Raw genomic sequence first — 19307 nt, 5'->3', positions numbered from 1 at the left:
CCCATATCTCCAATTTCAGACAGTCATCAAAACTTCTAGAATAAAAACTCAGCCACCCTGCTGTTCAAGGTAACAAAGTTACTTCATGACACCTAAAAGTATCAAACCAAGTTTAATCCAATTTAGACAACACTAACGGTGGTTAACAGACCTGAAGAGACATGGGAATTCCCATTTGCTAAAACTTGCTATTTGCTAGGCACACAGTATCTCACTTAATCTTACATTATCTCAAACTCTCACTTCCGTGAGATGAGAACTATTACCCACCCTAATTTTACAGGTAAGTATGAGGAAATACGAGGCTCAGAGACGGTAAGTAACTTGCCCTAGGCCACATGGCCACTAAGTGATGAAGCTATGAAGTATGTCCTACTTGAAAGTTCAACACACCACTACTAATAAACCGAATGTCCCCTCTGCCTCAGCCCGTGAAATGCAAACATGCCTGAAGAAATTCAAGCTGTGGGACTGAATGGCTTAATGCCATCAGACAGTTCCCTGAAAAACAAGTTATTCTAGACACATGTAAACAAGATCTTAATTAATGGATCTGCCCATCACTCTTTCCCTGATTGAGACATTAACCTACAAGAGTTTTATTTGCCACTTGAGAAAAGCTTTGACTTTCCTCAGCTTATCCTTTTAAATTCCTAACTCTTCTATTCTTAACAAGCTATAAAATTATAAGAACACAAACATTTCTCAGAAAAAATTTACAGGGAAAAAAAATGTTATTTAACAACTTCTCAAGAAGTTGGGCAGAATATAATTAGCATAATTGGGGATTTCACCAAACCAGATCTTTGCCACAACTCTATAAATGAGAGCAAGTGATCAGGTCTTTTTAAAATGGTATTTGTAATATGTTATTAAATCTACAAAGTAGTATATGATGATTCCAATTCAGTTTTAAACATCTTCCTCCTTTCATCCACACACAGATGCATACAGTAATTTTTTTCTATATTTAATTATACACACACACACATATATTAATAGATATATACACACATACATATCCCTCAAAATGTATAAGGCGATTATGTTTGGATGGTAGGCTTCTTTTCAAATTGTTTTTTAATTTCTTTTTAAATTTTCTACAAAGTACAGGTATTATTTTTAGAAAAACGCCCACAAATGTTATTTTTTAAATGCATAGAAGAGAAACTGTCTAAAAAAGGCTGGCCAGAGACCAATGGAAAACTGATGGTCCCCAGGAGATGAATCAGTGGAACCATAAGTGTTTCCTCGGGTCATTACAAAAGGGGGCTGTATGGGACTTATAAAAGTGTAATTGTTACTTTCAAACTCACTAAGTTTGTTAAGGTTACTAAGCTTAAGTAATTCCAAAATAAACACATTATCCTTGGGTCTCCAATACTGTCTTCAGTTAAAGTCTGTTACAGTGAGGTTCAGAAACATTAAGAGCATCCCTCAGTGAAACTCTTGCTTGGAGGCCCAGAATATAACTTTACACCACTGGAAAAACAGGTTTAAGGATACCCAAAATAAATACATAGTTGATGGCAGCTCCACTTCCTAGTCCATCGTTTAGCAATATGATCCTATGGTAGTAACGATGTGGTTCAACCACCGAAATGTTTGCAAACAACAGGAGCCCATCAGTGCCTTTCCTTTCATCTCTATACTACTCGCTAGCATTAAATCGTATCAGTGAACCTTCTCCACACTGACGAGATGCAGGTCCAAGCATGTGATTATTGCTTGCATCTACCAGAGTTAGCATCCACCAGACTGCATCCCGGCAAAGCAAGCTAAACAGTAAGGCAAAAAACCTTACCAAAAACCTTTCCAAGAACAGTAATGTACCAACAAAGCAATACCAAGAGCACCTGACATCTGCATGAGCTAGGAAATGAAACACATAAACTGCATGAAAGAAATTCAACTCAACGTTGAGGCATAACAGAAGCAACACGACTGTACCAAGGAGATCTCTGGCCCAGCTCTTCTTGATAGAAAAAGCAAGAAATCTGCCAGTGCCCTTAAGGGTCAAAGCGCAGAGCAGAATTTGAGAAAGGGAGCATTCCAGAGTACCAGAAACTTCTCTCCTGTGCCCCATGTCACCCCTCCCCCACACGCACAAGAGAACATAAACCTGCCGAGTTACTTCAACATACAGTCCTCCATCCAGATTTGCCCAACAACTTGATCCTTACCCTAAATTTTCACTCTTTAAAGTATTAAGGGGATTTTTTTCCTATGTAAAAATATCTGACTTTATAAATAAAATCACTGAGAAAATATGATCCATTGTACAGCTAATTTTGCTGAAATATAACCATTCAGTAAAGTCAGGGGTGCTCCTAAGAGTTCTACAAGTACACTGAGAAAGACGTGTTATCTGTGTTTTTCAAGTTACTTTGTTTCCAAGAAGTCGATGTTACATAATATTTCTTGACCAAGTTGACTGTGCCAGTAAAATACAGAGAGAAGTATTACTTCTGGACCTAGTTTCCACCTCTAAGGAAAGCCTTGCCATTTTTATAGCTAACATGACAAAATCTACTTTTCAGCCAAACTTCCTCAACGCAGTTTAGATACTATTTCAAATACTATTAAATTTAATAGCAGGCCTAAATTCAGACTTCTCTTTTCACTTTTGCACCTCCTGGAAATTATTTCACTCAAAATAATTATGTCTTCAGACGATTTCCTATTTCCACTTAAAGTGGAAACAAATTAGAACACTTCAAATTCTATTTGCACTTCCCAAATACAGTAATGACTCATTTATCTGGCATCATCAGAAAATGAGGTTCTCCTCCACATGAAGCATTTTCCAGATAACTGATGTCCACAGAGCATAGAGCTTGTCCGCTTTGTTCCTGCTACATTCCCAGGTGCTAGAACAACGGCTGGCACATATTAGATGCTCAGTAATAGTCACTGAACATACGATCACATCAAGGACTATAAAGTCCTTTTATTTTTTACCATTTGATACAAAATTTTCCTACTATTTTAGGCATCCTTCTTTAAAAATATATATATAACAGTGAGCAGAAATTAACCATTTTTTTTAAATATCTGGGGCATCACTACAGATAGCAATCACTCTGCTCTCCCACCACACACCCATAATGCCCTCAGAAGCTAATAAAATACTGTATCTAAATGGCCTCGACATGCTATGCTTTCTAACTTTTCCTTTTCTGATATTAGTTATCATTTCTGTTTGCTGCTGCTGCTGCCTTGTTTGACACACAAATGTATGGCACAGTTCTAAAATTAATTCTGCCTCCAAAGCAGAATAAAACACATGAACTTGGTTACAACTCAGAAGTCTTTCCCACTTACTTCTGACCTGTGACTACTTTCTGATTCCATTTATTTAACAGACTCCTTACACCACCCACCACATTCTACATAAAATCTGAGATGGTTCCATTAGTTTTAAGTGAGTATCCTAAGGATTTTCATTTAAATTCTGCATTTCAAATACTAATCATGAGTAATGGCTCAAAGACCCAGCTCCAATATAAACCTCAGGGCATATTTTTTAATCCATTTAGGAGACACCAACCACGACAAAGCTGGATTTCATCTTGCTTGATACACTGTGATAGGGCCATAATTTAGATTCGCTGTTCCAAAGTTCATGACAGCAAAAATCAAACACACTGGCAGCCATGGTGTATTGTGCTTGCACAGAAAGGCATATCTCCCTGAACCTAAGAGTGGAAAGAATAATTTAAGTATAGCATTTAGTTTATATAATACAACTGGAGTTCCTTCCCCACAACAAACTTTGAATAGTGTTTATAATTTAGCAATCAACTGAAATGATGAAAGAATTACCACAATTGAAATAAAATATTTATGTATTTCAAACCAGGAGAATTGTGTCTTCAAAAACTAAAATAAGCTAACACAAGCCTAGTTCTGAATTAGGGATGGATACAAATAAAATGGGGGAGTTGTTTATTTGGGTTTTTGAGTCTCTTTTCTTCTTTTTAAAGATTTAATGAACTTTCATTTGAAATAAGTGTAGTTTACTAAATTAAAGGATTTGATTACATATTCTTTAAAAGTAACTAGCTGGGTAAACAATAAAGTAAGTTATCCAGAAGTCAAGAAAAGAAAAATTACTTCAGACTGTTTTATGAATATTCTTCCAAAATCACCAATCCTTCAACAAAAATAGTTCAACGGAAGATTTCAGTTCCTGGTACTGAACTGAACAAAGAGAGCCACATGTTTTTAATGGTTGCTCATAAACGACCCAAATAAATCTCCAAAAGAACGGCAGTGGTTCTTTCTGTATTTTTCCCTTCAAAACTCACAAGACCAATTCAACATAAAAATAAAAATTACTGTACTTTATGGCACCACTCACTTCGTGACACATTTATTTGCTGTCACGAAAGTTAGTGCCTCAGCAAAGTAAATGAGATTTAGGGAAAAACTTTTTTTATATTTTAAAGAGCACAAAATGTCCTTACCACGTGGGGCATAAAACGTTTATCCACCTCAAATGAGAAGATTTTCAAAATAAGTGAGAGACCTAAGTATTTATATATAAAGGTTACAAGAAAGCTTTCCAAATAGCTTTCTAATCAATTACAATGCTGACCTTAGATCAGGATTACACTGCTAACTACCACTTATAAATAAACGAAGCCAACACAACAGAAAATGTAACTCAAAATGTGCCCACTAATGTTCTACTTTCCCTGACTTTAAATCCCAAATTAAAACACAGAACAACAGCACACCCTGCTGGAAGTTAGCAGTACAACGGAGTAACGAGCAGCAACTGGACTGCAAAGATTTCACCCACGATGAGAATTACTTCAAAGAGAAACTAATTTCCCACTAAGTGATAAAAGAGGCTCAAAGGCATTAACCACCAGATGCCTATATGTGTAGTCTTAAAGGTAAAATTAAGACTTAGAATAATTTCATATTACAAGAACTCTTTTTCCTGTTCATTTCCCTAGCCCCACATGATATCAACCACTCCAAGTGGTACTGCTATTTTTAACTCTAAATAAAAATATTTTCCAATTTGCTTTCTGCAAAGAGAAATTAGTAATCACAAAGGAGGAAATTGAGGCCATTTCTGCATGTGACTGCCTGAAGCACCCTTTTCTCCCCACCCTACCCTAGCCTCAGAAACATCCCTGAAGACCACCTTGAAAAATCCACAAGACAGCCCAGTGGTCCATGAACCACAATTTACATGCCATTGGCAAAATGCCTACACAGATTCTGGAATTCAAAACCTGCAGACTATATTAAGAAACCATGTGCCATGAAACTCCCATCTAGTACATTTCAACATTTCCTCAGATGTGAAAAAAATCACAGAAGCCATTATCTAAGATAATCCAGCTCGGTGCTCTCTAACAAACCCAAAGGAATCAGAGAATGAACAGAAAGGAACCAAAGTTACATGAATGTGCTCTCTTGGCTCCAGAAAAAAAAGCTCCTTGGTACCACTGAGATCATTCTTTACAGAAAACAAGCTATTCTAGCATTGATGGACATTTTTCTGGGTGACCAGTGTTAACTTCTTGTCTTCCTTGCTCCCACATTTAAAAGGTCCTGTTTGACCTGTGATCAACCTGGAGGGCACCATTCTTTATCATAAAGGCCAGCAATTCTGAAAAATCAATGAAAGCCAAACAAGACCAAACACTTTAGTACAGTTTTCCCTCCAGAGCTGCAAAAGCAAGGGGCACTCGGCTGGCTCAGTCAGAAGAGCATGCAATTGTTGATCATGGGGTCGTGAGTTTGAGCCCCATACTGAGTGTAGACATCACTAAACAAAAGAAATAGACTTTAAAAAAAAAAAAAAAAAAAGGCAAGAATTGCAAAACCAGTAACTGCCTCAGGTCTATTTTTCTGTAATTGTCTCCAGTGGTTATTACTTGGTCCACTGTCTCAATCAAGGTACATTTAAATTAGAATTTTAAAAGGATACCAACCTCAAGCCTCTTTTCAAGTGACTCGATTCTGTCCTTTTTGCTAGCTAAGTTGGCCCGTGTGTAGCGGCTCTGCCCAGGAAGATACAAAACTTGACTGTAGCATTCTTCCCACACCTGGTTATAAGCTTCACTTGAGAGTTCTCCGTGGCTCATACCTTGTTTCACCACTTCCATCTCCTGTACCAAAACATCCTGGGCCTGTGTACAGTAATAATTTCAGTAAGCTTGGGTACCAGAATTACTTGCTATCAAGAGAGAACTTTAAAAAACTAATTTTTCCTCTTTCTTTGGGTAAAGGCAAGGTGTTGTGGTTGACTGTTTTTTTTTTGTTTTTCATTTTGGAAGGGGGGAACAATATCTAAACAAAATGAATTAAGAAGCCAGTAAGTTGACGCAGACTGATTTGAAAGTCAAGCTTCCATATATCACCAATAAACATCTTTGCCTTCACTCTATTATTAACAGTAGCTACCATTTCTTGGACATCTCCTCTATGCCAAGAACTCAATTTAAAAATTTTATCTACATTATCTCCAAACACCATTAACACATTACAAAGTAGCTGGTATTACTCTCTTATTAAAGATGATGAAACTAAGGCTCAGAAAGATTAAGCAATTTTTCAAAAACACATCACACTAGTAAAGGCAAGACAGGATCATGCCCCAAGCCGAATGGTACCTTCGCTTGGGTGTGCTCCTTCCACTCTACCAATTCCTCCATACACTTCAGACTTCACAGAATTATGAAGGGGAACCAGGCATTTATTGCTTCTGATACATGCCTTTTTTCTCATCTGAAGAGATGCCCCTGACATTGCTAAAGAATGAGATGGGGGCACAGATCAAATAATAATGGCTCACACACCAGCTTTTACTTTACTAAAGAGAGTTTAAGATGACAGAATGAGGAGAGATAAAGTTGGACAGGCCTGGGTACATATCATACCTTTACCATTTAAGTAGCTATCTGAACTTGCTTAACATCTCTGAGCCCATTTCTCATCTGTAAAATGAGGATAATACCCACCTGACATGTTTGTTATCAGAATTAAATGATAAAACATACACACAGAGTGTGGCCCAACTCGAGACCCAAGGACTCGACAAGCATACCACATCAACTTTTTCCAGCCCTTTGCATGCTGGCTCAAAACTGACAACTATCGTTTTGTGCCTTAAAGAAAGCTTTCGATCATTCCAGTACATCAAAGACCAAAATATATAATAAAATCAAATACAAAAACTTGAAACAACGGAAAATCATGTCTATAGAAGATAAAGAACGGATATTTTTAAACAAGATCTCTGAGAAAATAACAAAAACAAACCAATTTTAACACACTTAATGAAAACCCAACATTTCATAGTAACAGAAATGGTGTTTCACTCCAAAACTGTACACAGTAAAAATTTACAAATTCAGCTCTTATGATTATTAGAAGACAGTAGTACTAAGTTATCTTTAAATTTTTTTTTATGTTTATTTATTTTTGATAGAGAGACAGAACATGAGCAGAGGGACAGGCAGAGAGAGAGGGAGACACAGAATCTGAAACAGGCTCCAGGCTCTGAGCTGTCAGCACAGAGCCCGACGCGGGGCTCGAACTCACAGACGCAAAATCATGACCTGAGCTGAAGTCGGACGCTCAACCAACTGAGCCACCCAGGCGCCCTACTAATTTATCTTTAAACTGCCCATAGAGAATCTGCTCGCTAAGTAAATGCTGTTTCAAATTCATTCTGGAACAGAGAAGAATATAAATACATACAATAAAATATGAAAGAATATTTAAACTAAAAAAAAAAAAAAAAACAAAAACTAGGGCTGCATGGGTGGCTCAGTCAGATAAGCACCCAACTCTTGATTTCAGCTCAGGTCACGATCTCACTCATGGTTCATGGGTTTGAGCCCTGCATAGGGCTGCACACTGACAGCAGAGGCTGCTTGGGATTCTCGCTCTCTTTCTCTCCTCTCTGCCCCTCCCCTACTCACCCTCTCTCTCAAAATAAACTTAAAAAAAAAAAAAAAATTCAAACTACTTTGTAATGGTTTCCAATAATTCTAAAGCACTACCTACAACTATTATTTTTAAAAGTTTTATTAGAATCGATTCCCCACAGAACCTTCTGTTACGTAACAATGTGATCCTTATTTCAGGTTTCCATACACACAGTAAATTTCTCAAATCCCATCTTCCCCTATTTTCACTTTAAAAAGAGGAGACTGTTCAAGTATGGAGTTCAGAGTGTAATTCTCAACCCCAGTCCAATGGTAAAATGTGCCTGCCACAAGCGTAAGCATTCAACAGATGTCAGTTTCCTATCATACTTACTAAGAGTAATTCAAGGTTACTCAGAAATCCGGGGCAAACTGTCCTTCCTTTCTCTAATTTCTAAAAATCCTTCAATAAACACGTATTACTTTTGCAAAAAGGAAAATAGAAAGCAAGAAAAAAATACGGGTAAAGAGCAGGAGAGAAGACAGAAAAAATATATATATATATTGTAGGGATTCTCTCCCCAAGTATTCAATAACCCATTTCAATCAACAAGTCTGTAACTGCCCCTCAGGGCTAAGGACTAAAGAAATAAGACTAAAGCTAATGACCACTCTGCTTCCAACCATGACACCAACTGTATTTTCTCATACCATGGAACAGATTTCTATTCGCAATCACAGCTGTTTGCTCTGTCAGAACAGAAAAATCAAATGCATACGGAGGAAGAGGCAGGACAGACCTTATACAAGAAAATGTTCCTGCATTTCCTTATCTAAAAAGATAGTGGGAAATGATTTAAGGGAAAAAGATTCAGTAAACCGTATTTCTTTTCTTTGAATAGGTGAAAAAAACGTTTTTTACGCATGCCTGTTTTTTCATATTAATCTAAATAAATGAGGTTTAGGTATTAAAGGTATTCAATTCAACTCAGAAGTAGCAGAGTTAAACACAGAAAATGGCAATCTGCAGCAACTGTCCATGAGGCATACACCCATGAAACAAAACACCTCACCACCTAAGCCAGTGTTTACCTGGAAAAGGTCTGTCACTGAATGAAAAGGGGGGGGGGGGGTGATTAAGTATGTCTTCTTCATAACACTTACTATGAACACTTATCTCCTAATCATGAAATTCACTTGTTTATAAATATCAGAATGAGAAAAGACAGTGTTTGTCCATTATACACAGTATTTAATGAATACTTTATAATCAATGATACCTTTTTCAGCTCTTCTTTGGAGAACTTTTCATAAGGGTTATGTTCCAGATAGGCAATGTGCTCTGAATTATTAGTACCAAATCCTACAGTTTTTCCTTTTTTATTTCCAGATGGTTCATAAGGGTGATGTAGAAGGTCATAATGAAGCATTGTGATCATTTCTTTTTTGATTAGTTCTTCACTTTTTTGTAAATCTGTTAGAGGTGGTTCTACATTTAAGGGTCTTAGAATAGTTTCATTTACCTAAAATTTTAAAACAAGTACAATTACCAAACATTATCACTCCAATAATGATGTTATTACTTGTTCTAGCATGAATTAAAAGTAGTTTACATTTTCAAAAGAATTTTGCTTTCCTTCTAAGGTCTTATTTGTACCAGCAAAACATTTTACATTATATCTGGGAAGTGCTTTACTATATTCCAGAAAGAATATAATATTTTGTTTCACAAACTTTATGAATGATATAAAAGCATCAATCACATAAGAAGAAACTCAAAACTTCCTAAGCCAGAAATTCTAATACTTACTTCTGATGGTCTTGGCAGATCTTTCTGGACAGCTTTGTGCATTCGCTTCATTTCCTTTACACGCTCTGCCTCTCGTATAGCCTAGAAAAATTATTTTTATATCCATTATTACAGCTATATGGTATTTGCCACATTTCAATAAAGTTGAAAACATGTATAAGAACATGTATGTTCAAGAGTTAAAGCTGTCGAAGTCTGTGTAAGTTTGTAGAAAGGTAATATAAGGCAACAGAAATCAGTCTATTCATTCTCTCATTACAATACAAACTAAGAACTGCCAACAGCTACTAGAGCATTCTCCAAGTTTATGTGGCTCCATCCATCACATAATCATTCTTTTCTTGTTTAATTTGGAATTCTAATAAAAATCCTAGAAGAGAGCACAGGCAGGAATGTCCCTGACACCAGCTGTAGCAACATTTTTCTAGATATGTCTCCAGAGGCAAGGGATATAAAAGCAAAAATAAACTATGGGAATTACATCAAAATAAAAAGCACAATGAAGAAAATAATCAACAAAAGACAACCTGTTGAATGAGAAAAGATATTTGTATACAACATATCCAAGAAAAGGTTAGTATCCAAAATATATAAAGAACTTATACATCCCAACACGAGAAAACAAATACTCAGTTACAAAGTGGGCAAAAGACATGAACAGACACTTCTCCAAGAAGACATCAAGATGGCTAATGGACACATGAAAAGATGCTCAACATCTCTCATCATCAGGGAAATACAAATCAAAACTACAATGAGATATCACTTCATACCTGTCAGAATGGCTAAAATCAAAAACACAAGAAAGAACAAGTATTGGCGAGGATGTGAAGAAAAAGGAACCCTTGAGCACCGGTGGTGGGCATGCAAACTGGTACAGTCACTGAGAAAAAGAGTATGGAGGTTCCTCAAAAAGTTAAAAATAGAACTACCCTACAATCCAGAATCACACTATGGGGCATTTACCCAAAAAATACAAAAACACTAATTCAAAGGGACATGCACCTTTATGTTTAGAGCAACATGATTTATAAGAGCCAAACTACAGAAGCAGCCCAAATGTCAATGGATTGATGAATGGATAAAGAAGTTGTGGTGTGTATATGTGCGTATATGTATATACCTATAAAGATAATGAAGATGTAATACATACACACACACACACACACACACACACACACACACATACATATATACATGGAATATTACTCCACCATGAAAAGGAATGAAATCTTGCCATTTGCAATGACATGGATGGAGCTAGAGAGTGCAATGCTAAATGAAATAGAGAAAGACAAATACCATAAAATTTCACTCATATGTAGAATGTAAGAAACAAAACAAACCAGCAAAAGAAAAAAAAAAAGAGAGACAAACCAAGAAACAGACTCTTAACTATAGAGAACTGATGGTTACCACAGAGGAGGTGGGTGGGGGGAATGGGTGAAATAGGTGATGGGGATTAAAGAATGTACTAGTCGTGATGAGCACTGGGTGAGGTATGGAATTGTTGAAACACTATACTGTACACCTGAAACTAATATCACATTGTATATTAACTAAATTGGAATTAAAATAAAATTTAAAAATTTAAATAATCAATTGGAATCCTAAACTTAGAGGGGACTCTTATTTGTTCCTCCTGCAACACAACCCTCACTTCCACCCCAAAAGCTACTGATTTTTCATTTAAAAAACTAGCCAATGTGTTGTTTCCTGATTCTTAAATCACGAATAATGTAAGTTAACATATTAGAATTTAAGGCATTTCTGAGAGTAAATGTAAGGCAAAGTAACTAAGAAAACTAAACATAAAAAGTAATATCCTGGGGGCACGTGGGTGGTTCAGTGTGTTAAGTATCCAACTCTTGATTTCACTTCAGGTCATGATCTCATGGTTCATGAGTTCAAGCCCTGCACTGGGCTCTGTGCTCACAGTGCAGAGCTTGCTTTGAGGTTCTCTCTCCCCATCTCTCTCTCTCTGTCTCAAAATAAATTAACTTAAAAAATAAAGTATTATCCTGTATTACCAACTAAAAAGCACATTCAGGGGCGCCTGGGTGGCTCAGTCGGTTAAGCGTCCGACTTCAGCTCAGGTCATAATCTCATGGTCCGTGAGTTCAAGCCCTGCGTCGGGCTCTGTGCTGACAGCTCAGAGCCTGGAGCCTGCTTCGGATTCTGTGTCTCCCTCTCTCTCTGACCCTCCCCTGTTCATGCTCTGTCTCTCTGTCTCAAAAATAAATAAACATTAAAAAAAATTAAAAAATAAATAAAAATAAAAAGCACATTCATGTTGACTTCTCTCTGAAATACGTTTACATTGATGCTATTCACACTTGAGTCCCATGAAATTCCATTTCTAAAATTATCCTAGGCGTGCCTGGGTAGCTCAGTCAATTAAGCATCCGACTCCTGATTTTGGCTCAGGTCACGATCTCACGGTTCACGAGACTGAATCCTAATTTGGGCTCTGTGCACTGAACATGCACTTGTTTTTAAGACTGATCAATAACACCTTTTCTTGGCTAGAGTGAAAAGCAATGTCTAAAAGAGCATTTATGTGTATTTTAAAGAAGCATAATAAATTTGACAGGAGGTATTTAAATTATGTACATACACATATACATACACACATTTTAAGACTGCCTATCAAGATATTCTTGTATATTATTAATTACATGAGTACATATTATTAACTATGTTAAGCAATTTAGGGTAATTTCTTTTTTTTAGATATTGAAAAAACTTTTAAATATGGACACATTTAATGACCATTCTTCATTCTTTCAGCCTACTGACACAGTCAGCGACTTCACACTTCTTTTCTAGCACAATTACCCACCTGCTTTCGTGCATCCACATCAGCAGCATCTTCAATGTAAGTATCATCTATTTCACGGTCTTCCAGCTCCTTCTCAGCATTTTCTGGCAGAACAATCTCAAAGTCATTCTTAGGGGCAGGGAGGCCCAACAATCCTAAACGGAGATGCTCACGAGATTCTCTTTCCTGTAGAAAAAAAATTGATCTTCTCAATTCATACATCTTAAGTATTCAACCTCCATTCTTAAGAGTTTCTAAAAAATAATTAGCCTAATTTTAATTCTAGAAAAATGATCCCTAATTTCAGAGCTGAGACAAGGTTTGATTTCTATCTCAGTTCCTTCTCTAAATTAAGATCAAAAACTCTGATTTGTGATCCGTAAAGTTACTCTCGGATATTCTAATAGAAGGTTTGGGAATTATCTCTGCAGGGCAGAAAAAAATCCTTCAGAATTTCCATTTAAGGAATACATTTCTGACCATGAAATTTAATAGCAAATGAAAGAACAAATTCAGAAGTCAATTTGTTCTTGGACTAATAAAATCTAATCTGAAAAGATGCCTGAGTTTTTGGGTGTGTTTATTTTTAATAGAAATTACCAAATCATGGGGTGCCTGGTTGGCTCAGTCAATAGAGCAAGTGATTCTCGATCTTGGGGTTTTGAGTTCAAACCCCACATTGAGGGTAAAATTTACTTAAAAACAAATTAATTAATTAAAAAAGGAAAAAGAAAGGAAGAAATGACTAGATCATATGATGACCAAAGAATATAGTCCACACTTCCCAAAAGAAACTGCCTGGTACCCAAAGTTTTCCCCAGTACATCCTTGGCTTACCTTTTATTCCCCATAGCTCCATTACACGTATGGTAGGTGTGAGGCCCAACCAGATGACCTGCTATGTCCAAAATACACTCCATGCTTACTCATTTTGTGGCCTCTATCTGAGACAGCCCCCACCTCTCCTTCTGAGCATACCTCAACGAAGGTTTTCCTAGTACCCACCCAACAAATGTGATTATTTCCGTCTTTGGCCCTCCCAAGCATGTTGGTTTTACACAGAAAGCTTATTTTGTTCTTACGTTACAATTATTTGTGGACTTGGTTTAGCATTGTCAATCTCTCCAGAGTATAAACTTCCTTAAGACAAAGGACATCTTTACTCAACTTTAGATCCTCTGAAGTCTCCAAATCAGCGCTCTGCACACATTAAATTCATTTGTTTAGCTATTATGTAGCCATTCACAGTTGACATTACTTGATATCAAGCTGGGCATTAAAAAAATTCTAAACTCGGGATGCCTGGGTGGCTCAGTCAGTTAAGCGTCCAACTTCAGCTCAGGTCATGATCTCATGGTTCGTGAGTTCAAGCCAGCGTCAGGCTCTGTGCAGACAGCTCAGAGCCTGGAGCTTACTTTGGATTCTGTGTCTCCCTCTCTCTCTACCCTCCCCAGCCTGCGCACTCTCTCTCTCTCTCTCTCTCTCAAAAATAAACTAAAAAAAACACTCTTTTTAATAAAAAATTCTAAACTAACCAAATCTATACACTAGGTTAGAATTAATTTGTAAACTAAAAACAGGTATCACTGGAACTCATTAAAAAAAAACAAAAAAACTCACAATGCTTTTCTGTGGCATCATATAAGACCCAAGAGTGACATAAGAAAAGCAATAACATGGGCAGAAACAAAACTGTGGCTTTTATGATTAGCTGTCTGTATCAGCTTGCAAAATATACAAAAGAAAACTTCACTAAGATAAGCAATAAACATCAACTTAATTTGGCTTTGAGATCTAGATAGTTCTTCTAAAAGTCTAGAGCAAACAAGAATCAAGGCTCAAAATCTAATTTATGAGGCATTCCAAACTCACAATTTGTTTTACAGAAGTTAAAGAAAAAAGAGTGCCATTCAAGAAAGTAAACTATTAATTAGTAAATGATAAAAAATAAAATCATATGACATACAAGGAGAGCTACTATCAGCATAATCAGTATTCACTTTTAATGTGTTTACATTAAAAATTAGTCAGCTTAGGGGCACCTGAGTGGCCCAGTCAGTTGAGCGTCCGACTTCAGCTCAGGTCATGATCTTATGGTTCATGGGTTTGAGCCCCACGTCAGGCTCTGTGCTGACAGCTCAGAGCCTGGAGCCTACTTTGGATTCAGCATCTCCCTCTCTCTCTGCCCCTCCCTTACTCACATGCTCCCTCTCTCTCTGTCAAAAATAAATAAATATTTTTTTTTAAACTAAAAACAAAAAAAAAAAAAAAAGAGTAAAAGAGTAAGTAGGCTTAGGAGACCAAAAGGTTCTCCTTCTCAAGTTCTATAAATCATTTTCCTTTTCTAGAATCCATAGGTGTACAGTTATCTTAAAGTATATGTAATATGCACCAACAAGGGAAAATATTTTAATACAACGTCCATGAGATAGAACAGTTTAAAAAAAAAAAGAATATTAAAGGGATTTGACATGTACCATCTGCTTCACATAAGAGGGATCACTGTAGTCTGCCATTCCATCCTCGGGATTAATGTTTAACTTGTCTCGAAGAGGAGTTCTACCCGGGGTGGAGTTAATAACTGGTTTGGGAGTTGTCCCACTGCGGGGAGTCAACCCTTCAGATCCATGAGAAGGAGTCCTAGAAAGACAGAAATTCCAATTAATAAAAGTGCCAATTTTATCTGGATTGTGCTTTCAAATATTTTTCACATAAATTATTTTACAAAGAAAGCATGAAAGAAACTAAGATTGCAGAATATCTGTCTTCCTACCTGGTTTTAAGTGAGATCTCTACGTTGGAGTACAAGTTTAGTTCAACTAGCTTAGTATTTACACACAGTATTTTTATTTTAATGACTTCAAGTAAAGTTATTACATTTGACATTTTCTTGCCTTGCTAAACTAGGCCCACCAAACATTATTTCAACCTTTTCTTGATGCATTGTGGGGTGGCTAAGAACATACCATGGGCAGAGGGCAGCCATAATGCTCAAAGACCCCTAGGAAATTGTTTATAAGTTCACAATAGTGTCTTCATCTTATTATTTGCCCCTCACCACCAGTAGCTGCTGGCTAGAACACCACTATCATAGGTATGCATTCACTTCAGCGGTTCCTCCTTTACGTTCTGTTTGGAAACTGAATGCCATGTCTACATATGAACAGTTCTGAGTGAGGGCTGAGACTCTCTTAGCAATAAATAAAATCCACAGACTTTGCAACTGATATCTTAGTTGTTCAAAGCCTGTTTTTGGTTGGTTGGTTGGTTGGGTGCTTACTTCCTATACCTTAGCTCTGTTCCAGACAAGTGATCTGCCAGGCAGATGTTCCCAAAGGTGAGATGAGGTGTTATCAAAAGACAGGGTCCCTGCCCCCAAGGAGCTTACAATCTAGTTGAGAGACAAGACATACACAGGGAAAGAAGGATTAGGCTCTCTTACAAGCCCTGCAAAAGTGTTAAATTGTATATTAGGATTTGGCTGCCAATGCTTCTTGATCCTGCTGTCAGGCACAGTTGTAACAGTTTGAGACACTCCCATACTAAATAACCAGTACGAGGATATATCCTAACACTGAAAATTAAAAACGAACCTAAAAGATTTCCAAACTTAAAAGCTCAAATTTCATTTTAATATGACCTGCTTCTACAAGGATTCTATCTAAAAAATTCCTCTTAAAAAATAGTAACTTAAAAAAAAATCATAAAGACTGAACTCTGGACTCTAGTTAATGATAAGCACAAGAAAGTGTTAGAAGTGAAACGGACTGAAACCTGCAACTTATTTTGAAAAGCACTAAATAATTAGATGGACTGACGGATGGATATGTGAAAAGCAAATACGGTAAAATGTTAACAACTGTAGAATCTAGATGGTGAAATATGGATGTTTGCTTTCCCATTCTTTTAACCTCTCTGAATGTTAGAAATTTTCAAAATAAAATGTTGGGATATGGGGCATCTGGGTGGCTTAATCGGTTAAGCATCTGACTCTTGTTTTCAGTTCAGGTCATGATCTCACAGTCATGAGATCAAGCCCCACAAAGGGCATGGAGCCTGCTTAAGATTCTCTCTCCCTCTCTCTGCCCCTCTCCCGCTTGCTATCTCTCTCTCTCTCTTTCTCAAAAAAAAAAAAAAAAAAAATGTTGGGAGAAAAGCAATAGTAACACATACAGATAAAGGACTACAATTTTTATAAAATTCAACAAATGATCAAACGAACATTGGACTGATTTGTTCTTTTAAAGCAGATAAAATGGGGGTGCCTGGTGGTTCAGTTGGTTAAGCGTCTGACTTCGGCTCAGGTCACAACCCTGCAGTTCATGAATTCGAGCCACATGTTGGGCTTTGTGCTGACAGCTCAGAGCCTGGAGCCTGTTTCAGATTCTTTTTTTTTTAATTAAAAAAAAAAATTTTTAAGTCAATAAATCAGATAAAATGTATTCAGAAAAAAGGTGATAGCATCAGAAACTCTGAAAAAGAAGACAGTTCCATACAGTAATAACCAACTCCTGGGTATTATTATGTTATTTACTACCATGAGTGAGAAGAAATCAAAAAGCATGTTAAATACTTATTTCCATTCTCTGTCAACATTACTAAAACAAACATGTTGTCCAAATCCTTGAAGTTTTTCTAAAACAATAAAGATGTATTCGTTTACAATACCTGAATGGGGTAGAAAGAACTGTGTTTGGAGTCTGTACAACCTGCCGCTGTGGAGTCACACCTGAGAAGTCGCTCTCATGCAAAGGGGTATTAAGTCCACCTTTCAATGGGGTGTCCACATTGGTCAGGGCCATGAGGTTCTGAGCTTCCTGATAAACAAGAAGGTAAAGAAGTGTGTTTTAACAGTTCAGCCAGAATAGCCGAATCCTCTCTTCTGGTCCTACTATATAAACCTCAAAGGAGACAGAATTTTTATACATTTTCTTAATGAACACCAACAGATAAAATGAACTCGCCATGACAGAATTCAATACTTCCATTCCTCTGTCAACCTAACACAGCAGATCAGAAGTTTTGGAATAAAGTTTTAAATATCAAAAAATGTTTTAAAATGAAAGTATCATGACTCAAAAGCTTCTATTACCTGTGCCAAATCTCTTTACAATCATAAAGAACTAAAAATGGAAATTTCCCAACGTGAACTTAGGCTAAATGTCAGAATACCCAGATTTTAGTCTGGCTTTATCATGACCTCTCTCCAGTGTTCATTAGCCCCTCTGACTCTCAGTTTCCTCTACTGGGAAGTTAAGATACCTCTAACTGGCCAGTCCAATCCACTTCCTGAGAAAACTCATGAAGGCAAATTCCTTTCAGAAGTCTTGTCCTCTTTAGGCAGGCCTGCCAATGTTCTGAAGTCTTTAGTCCCTCTGCCACAACCCTGCAGCACTTACTACTATCACTGCACCCACAATCTCCTAATCCCCAACTCCGGGCCTGTGAAAGACTACATCTTCCAAGAAAATGACAGCCATATCTCTCATCTTATGTGCTCTTCTTAGAATCCAACCTTGATACTCCTCCCATCATGAAGTGGAAGTCTATGTCCCCTCCTTTTGAATCCAGGTGGCCTTGTGAATTACCTGTAACTAACAGAATGCAGGAAAAGTGACACAGCTTGACTTCCAAGGCAGGGTGAGCAAACATACAGCTTCCTACCACACTCTTTACAACACCCCTAATGGAGCCTTGAGACACTATGAGAGAAGTTTAACTGTCCTGAGGCCACAGGCTGAAAGAAAGCGCAAGCTTTGGAGAGGCCACATGCAGATGCATTCCCCATTCTCAGGTGAGGACCCAACCCACAGCCAGCATCAACCACCAGTCATGGAAAGAAGATGATTCAAGTCCCTATGTGTCAAGACACCCCCCAGTGCTGAGTCTTCTTAGCTGAGGCCCTTGACATCATGGAGCAGAGACAAGCCATTCTTCCTGTGCCCGGTCCGAATTCCTGACCAAGAGAGACCATTAGCATCAATGACATGTTTTAAGCCAGTAAGTTTTGGGGCAAAATGAAGATAACCAGGGGCACGTGGATGGCTCAGTTGGTTGAGTGTCCCTTGACTTCAGCTCAGGTCATGATCCTAGGATCATGGGATTGAGCCCCACATTAGGCTCTGTGCTGAGCATGGAGCCTGTTTAAGATTCTCCCTCTTTCTCTCCCTCTGCCACTCTCCCCCACCCACTTGTGCACACACTCTCTCTAAAAAAAAATAAATAAAAATGTAAAAAATAAATGAAGATAACCAGAATAAGCCTTATTACATTATCCATTACTCTGTTCTTAATTCATGGAAAGAACCTTGAATTTCATACTACCAAAGTCCTGTGTGTGTTCTTTTTGCTAGTCCAAATACAAAACACTTTCCCCAACTAGGCTCCTAAAAGTCTGGCCAGCTTTATACCTTTGGGCAGAAAATTGGAAGCTACTTTTCTCAAGAATCTGACTAACCCAAAAGATGTAGAATACTGACATCAAGAATTTGCCAAAGAAACCCAGCAGACAGTTCAGCCTACAGGGAAGCCTGGAGTTGAGGAGCCTTACCCACACCTAGAGAGCTTCTAGTCTACTTTTAACTGCCCTGCCCTTAACCCCTAGATACAGGCAGAGAGCCAAAGATCAAAAGATATTTGAGGAAACATCCAATATGAAAAACAGAGAACAAAAGAAACTTAAATACTATACAGAGAAAAGAAAACATAAAAATAAAACAAAACCATCATTAATAGCTTCAGAGAAATAAGACAAAATATTCACTAAATGAAACATTTA

At 37.3% G+C, this 19307-nt stretch overlaps 1 protein-coding gene across 2 annotated transcripts in view; it reads right to left on the bottom strand.

Moving 5' to 3' along the window:
• The window catches only part of CDC5L (cell division cycle 5 like), a 47918-nt gene that overhangs the window by 8066 nt on the left and 20545 nt on the right, over window positions 1–19307 (bottom strand). Inside the window, exons 9-15 of one of the 2 annotated variants that reach the window (XR_003968852.1) lie at window positions 17198–17346; window positions 15007–15169; window positions 12551–12715; window positions 9709–9789; window positions 9179–9421; window positions 5958–6155; window positions 3551–3698 (exon numbers count right to left, since the gene is read on the bottom strand). Coding sequence is in view for 1 of the 2 variants with exons in the window: in XM_030315627.1 (XP_030171487.1) it covers window positions 5958–6155; window positions 9179–9421; window positions 9709–9789; window positions 12551–12715; window positions 15007–15169; window positions 17198–17346 (999 nt within the window). In the remaining variant the exon portion in view is untranslated. The remainder of the gene's footprint in view (window positions 1–3550; window positions 3699–5957; window positions 6156–9178; window positions 9422–9708; window positions 9790–12550; window positions 12716–15006; window positions 15170–17197; window positions 17347–19307) is intronic. The other variant, XM_030315627.1, reaches the window with a different exon arrangement.

Source organism: Lynx canadensis, chromosome B2 (assembly GCF_007474595.2).
Source record: "Lynx canadensis isolate LIC74 chromosome B2, mLynCan4.pri.v2, whole genome shotgun sequence".
In the NCBI taxonomy this organism is placed as follows: domain Eukaryota; kingdom Metazoa; phylum Chordata; class Mammalia; order Carnivora; family Felidae; genus Lynx; species Lynx canadensis.
The sequence above is the reverse complement of the archived record's forward strand: the minus strand, read 5'-3'. Positions and strand labels throughout refer to the sequence as shown.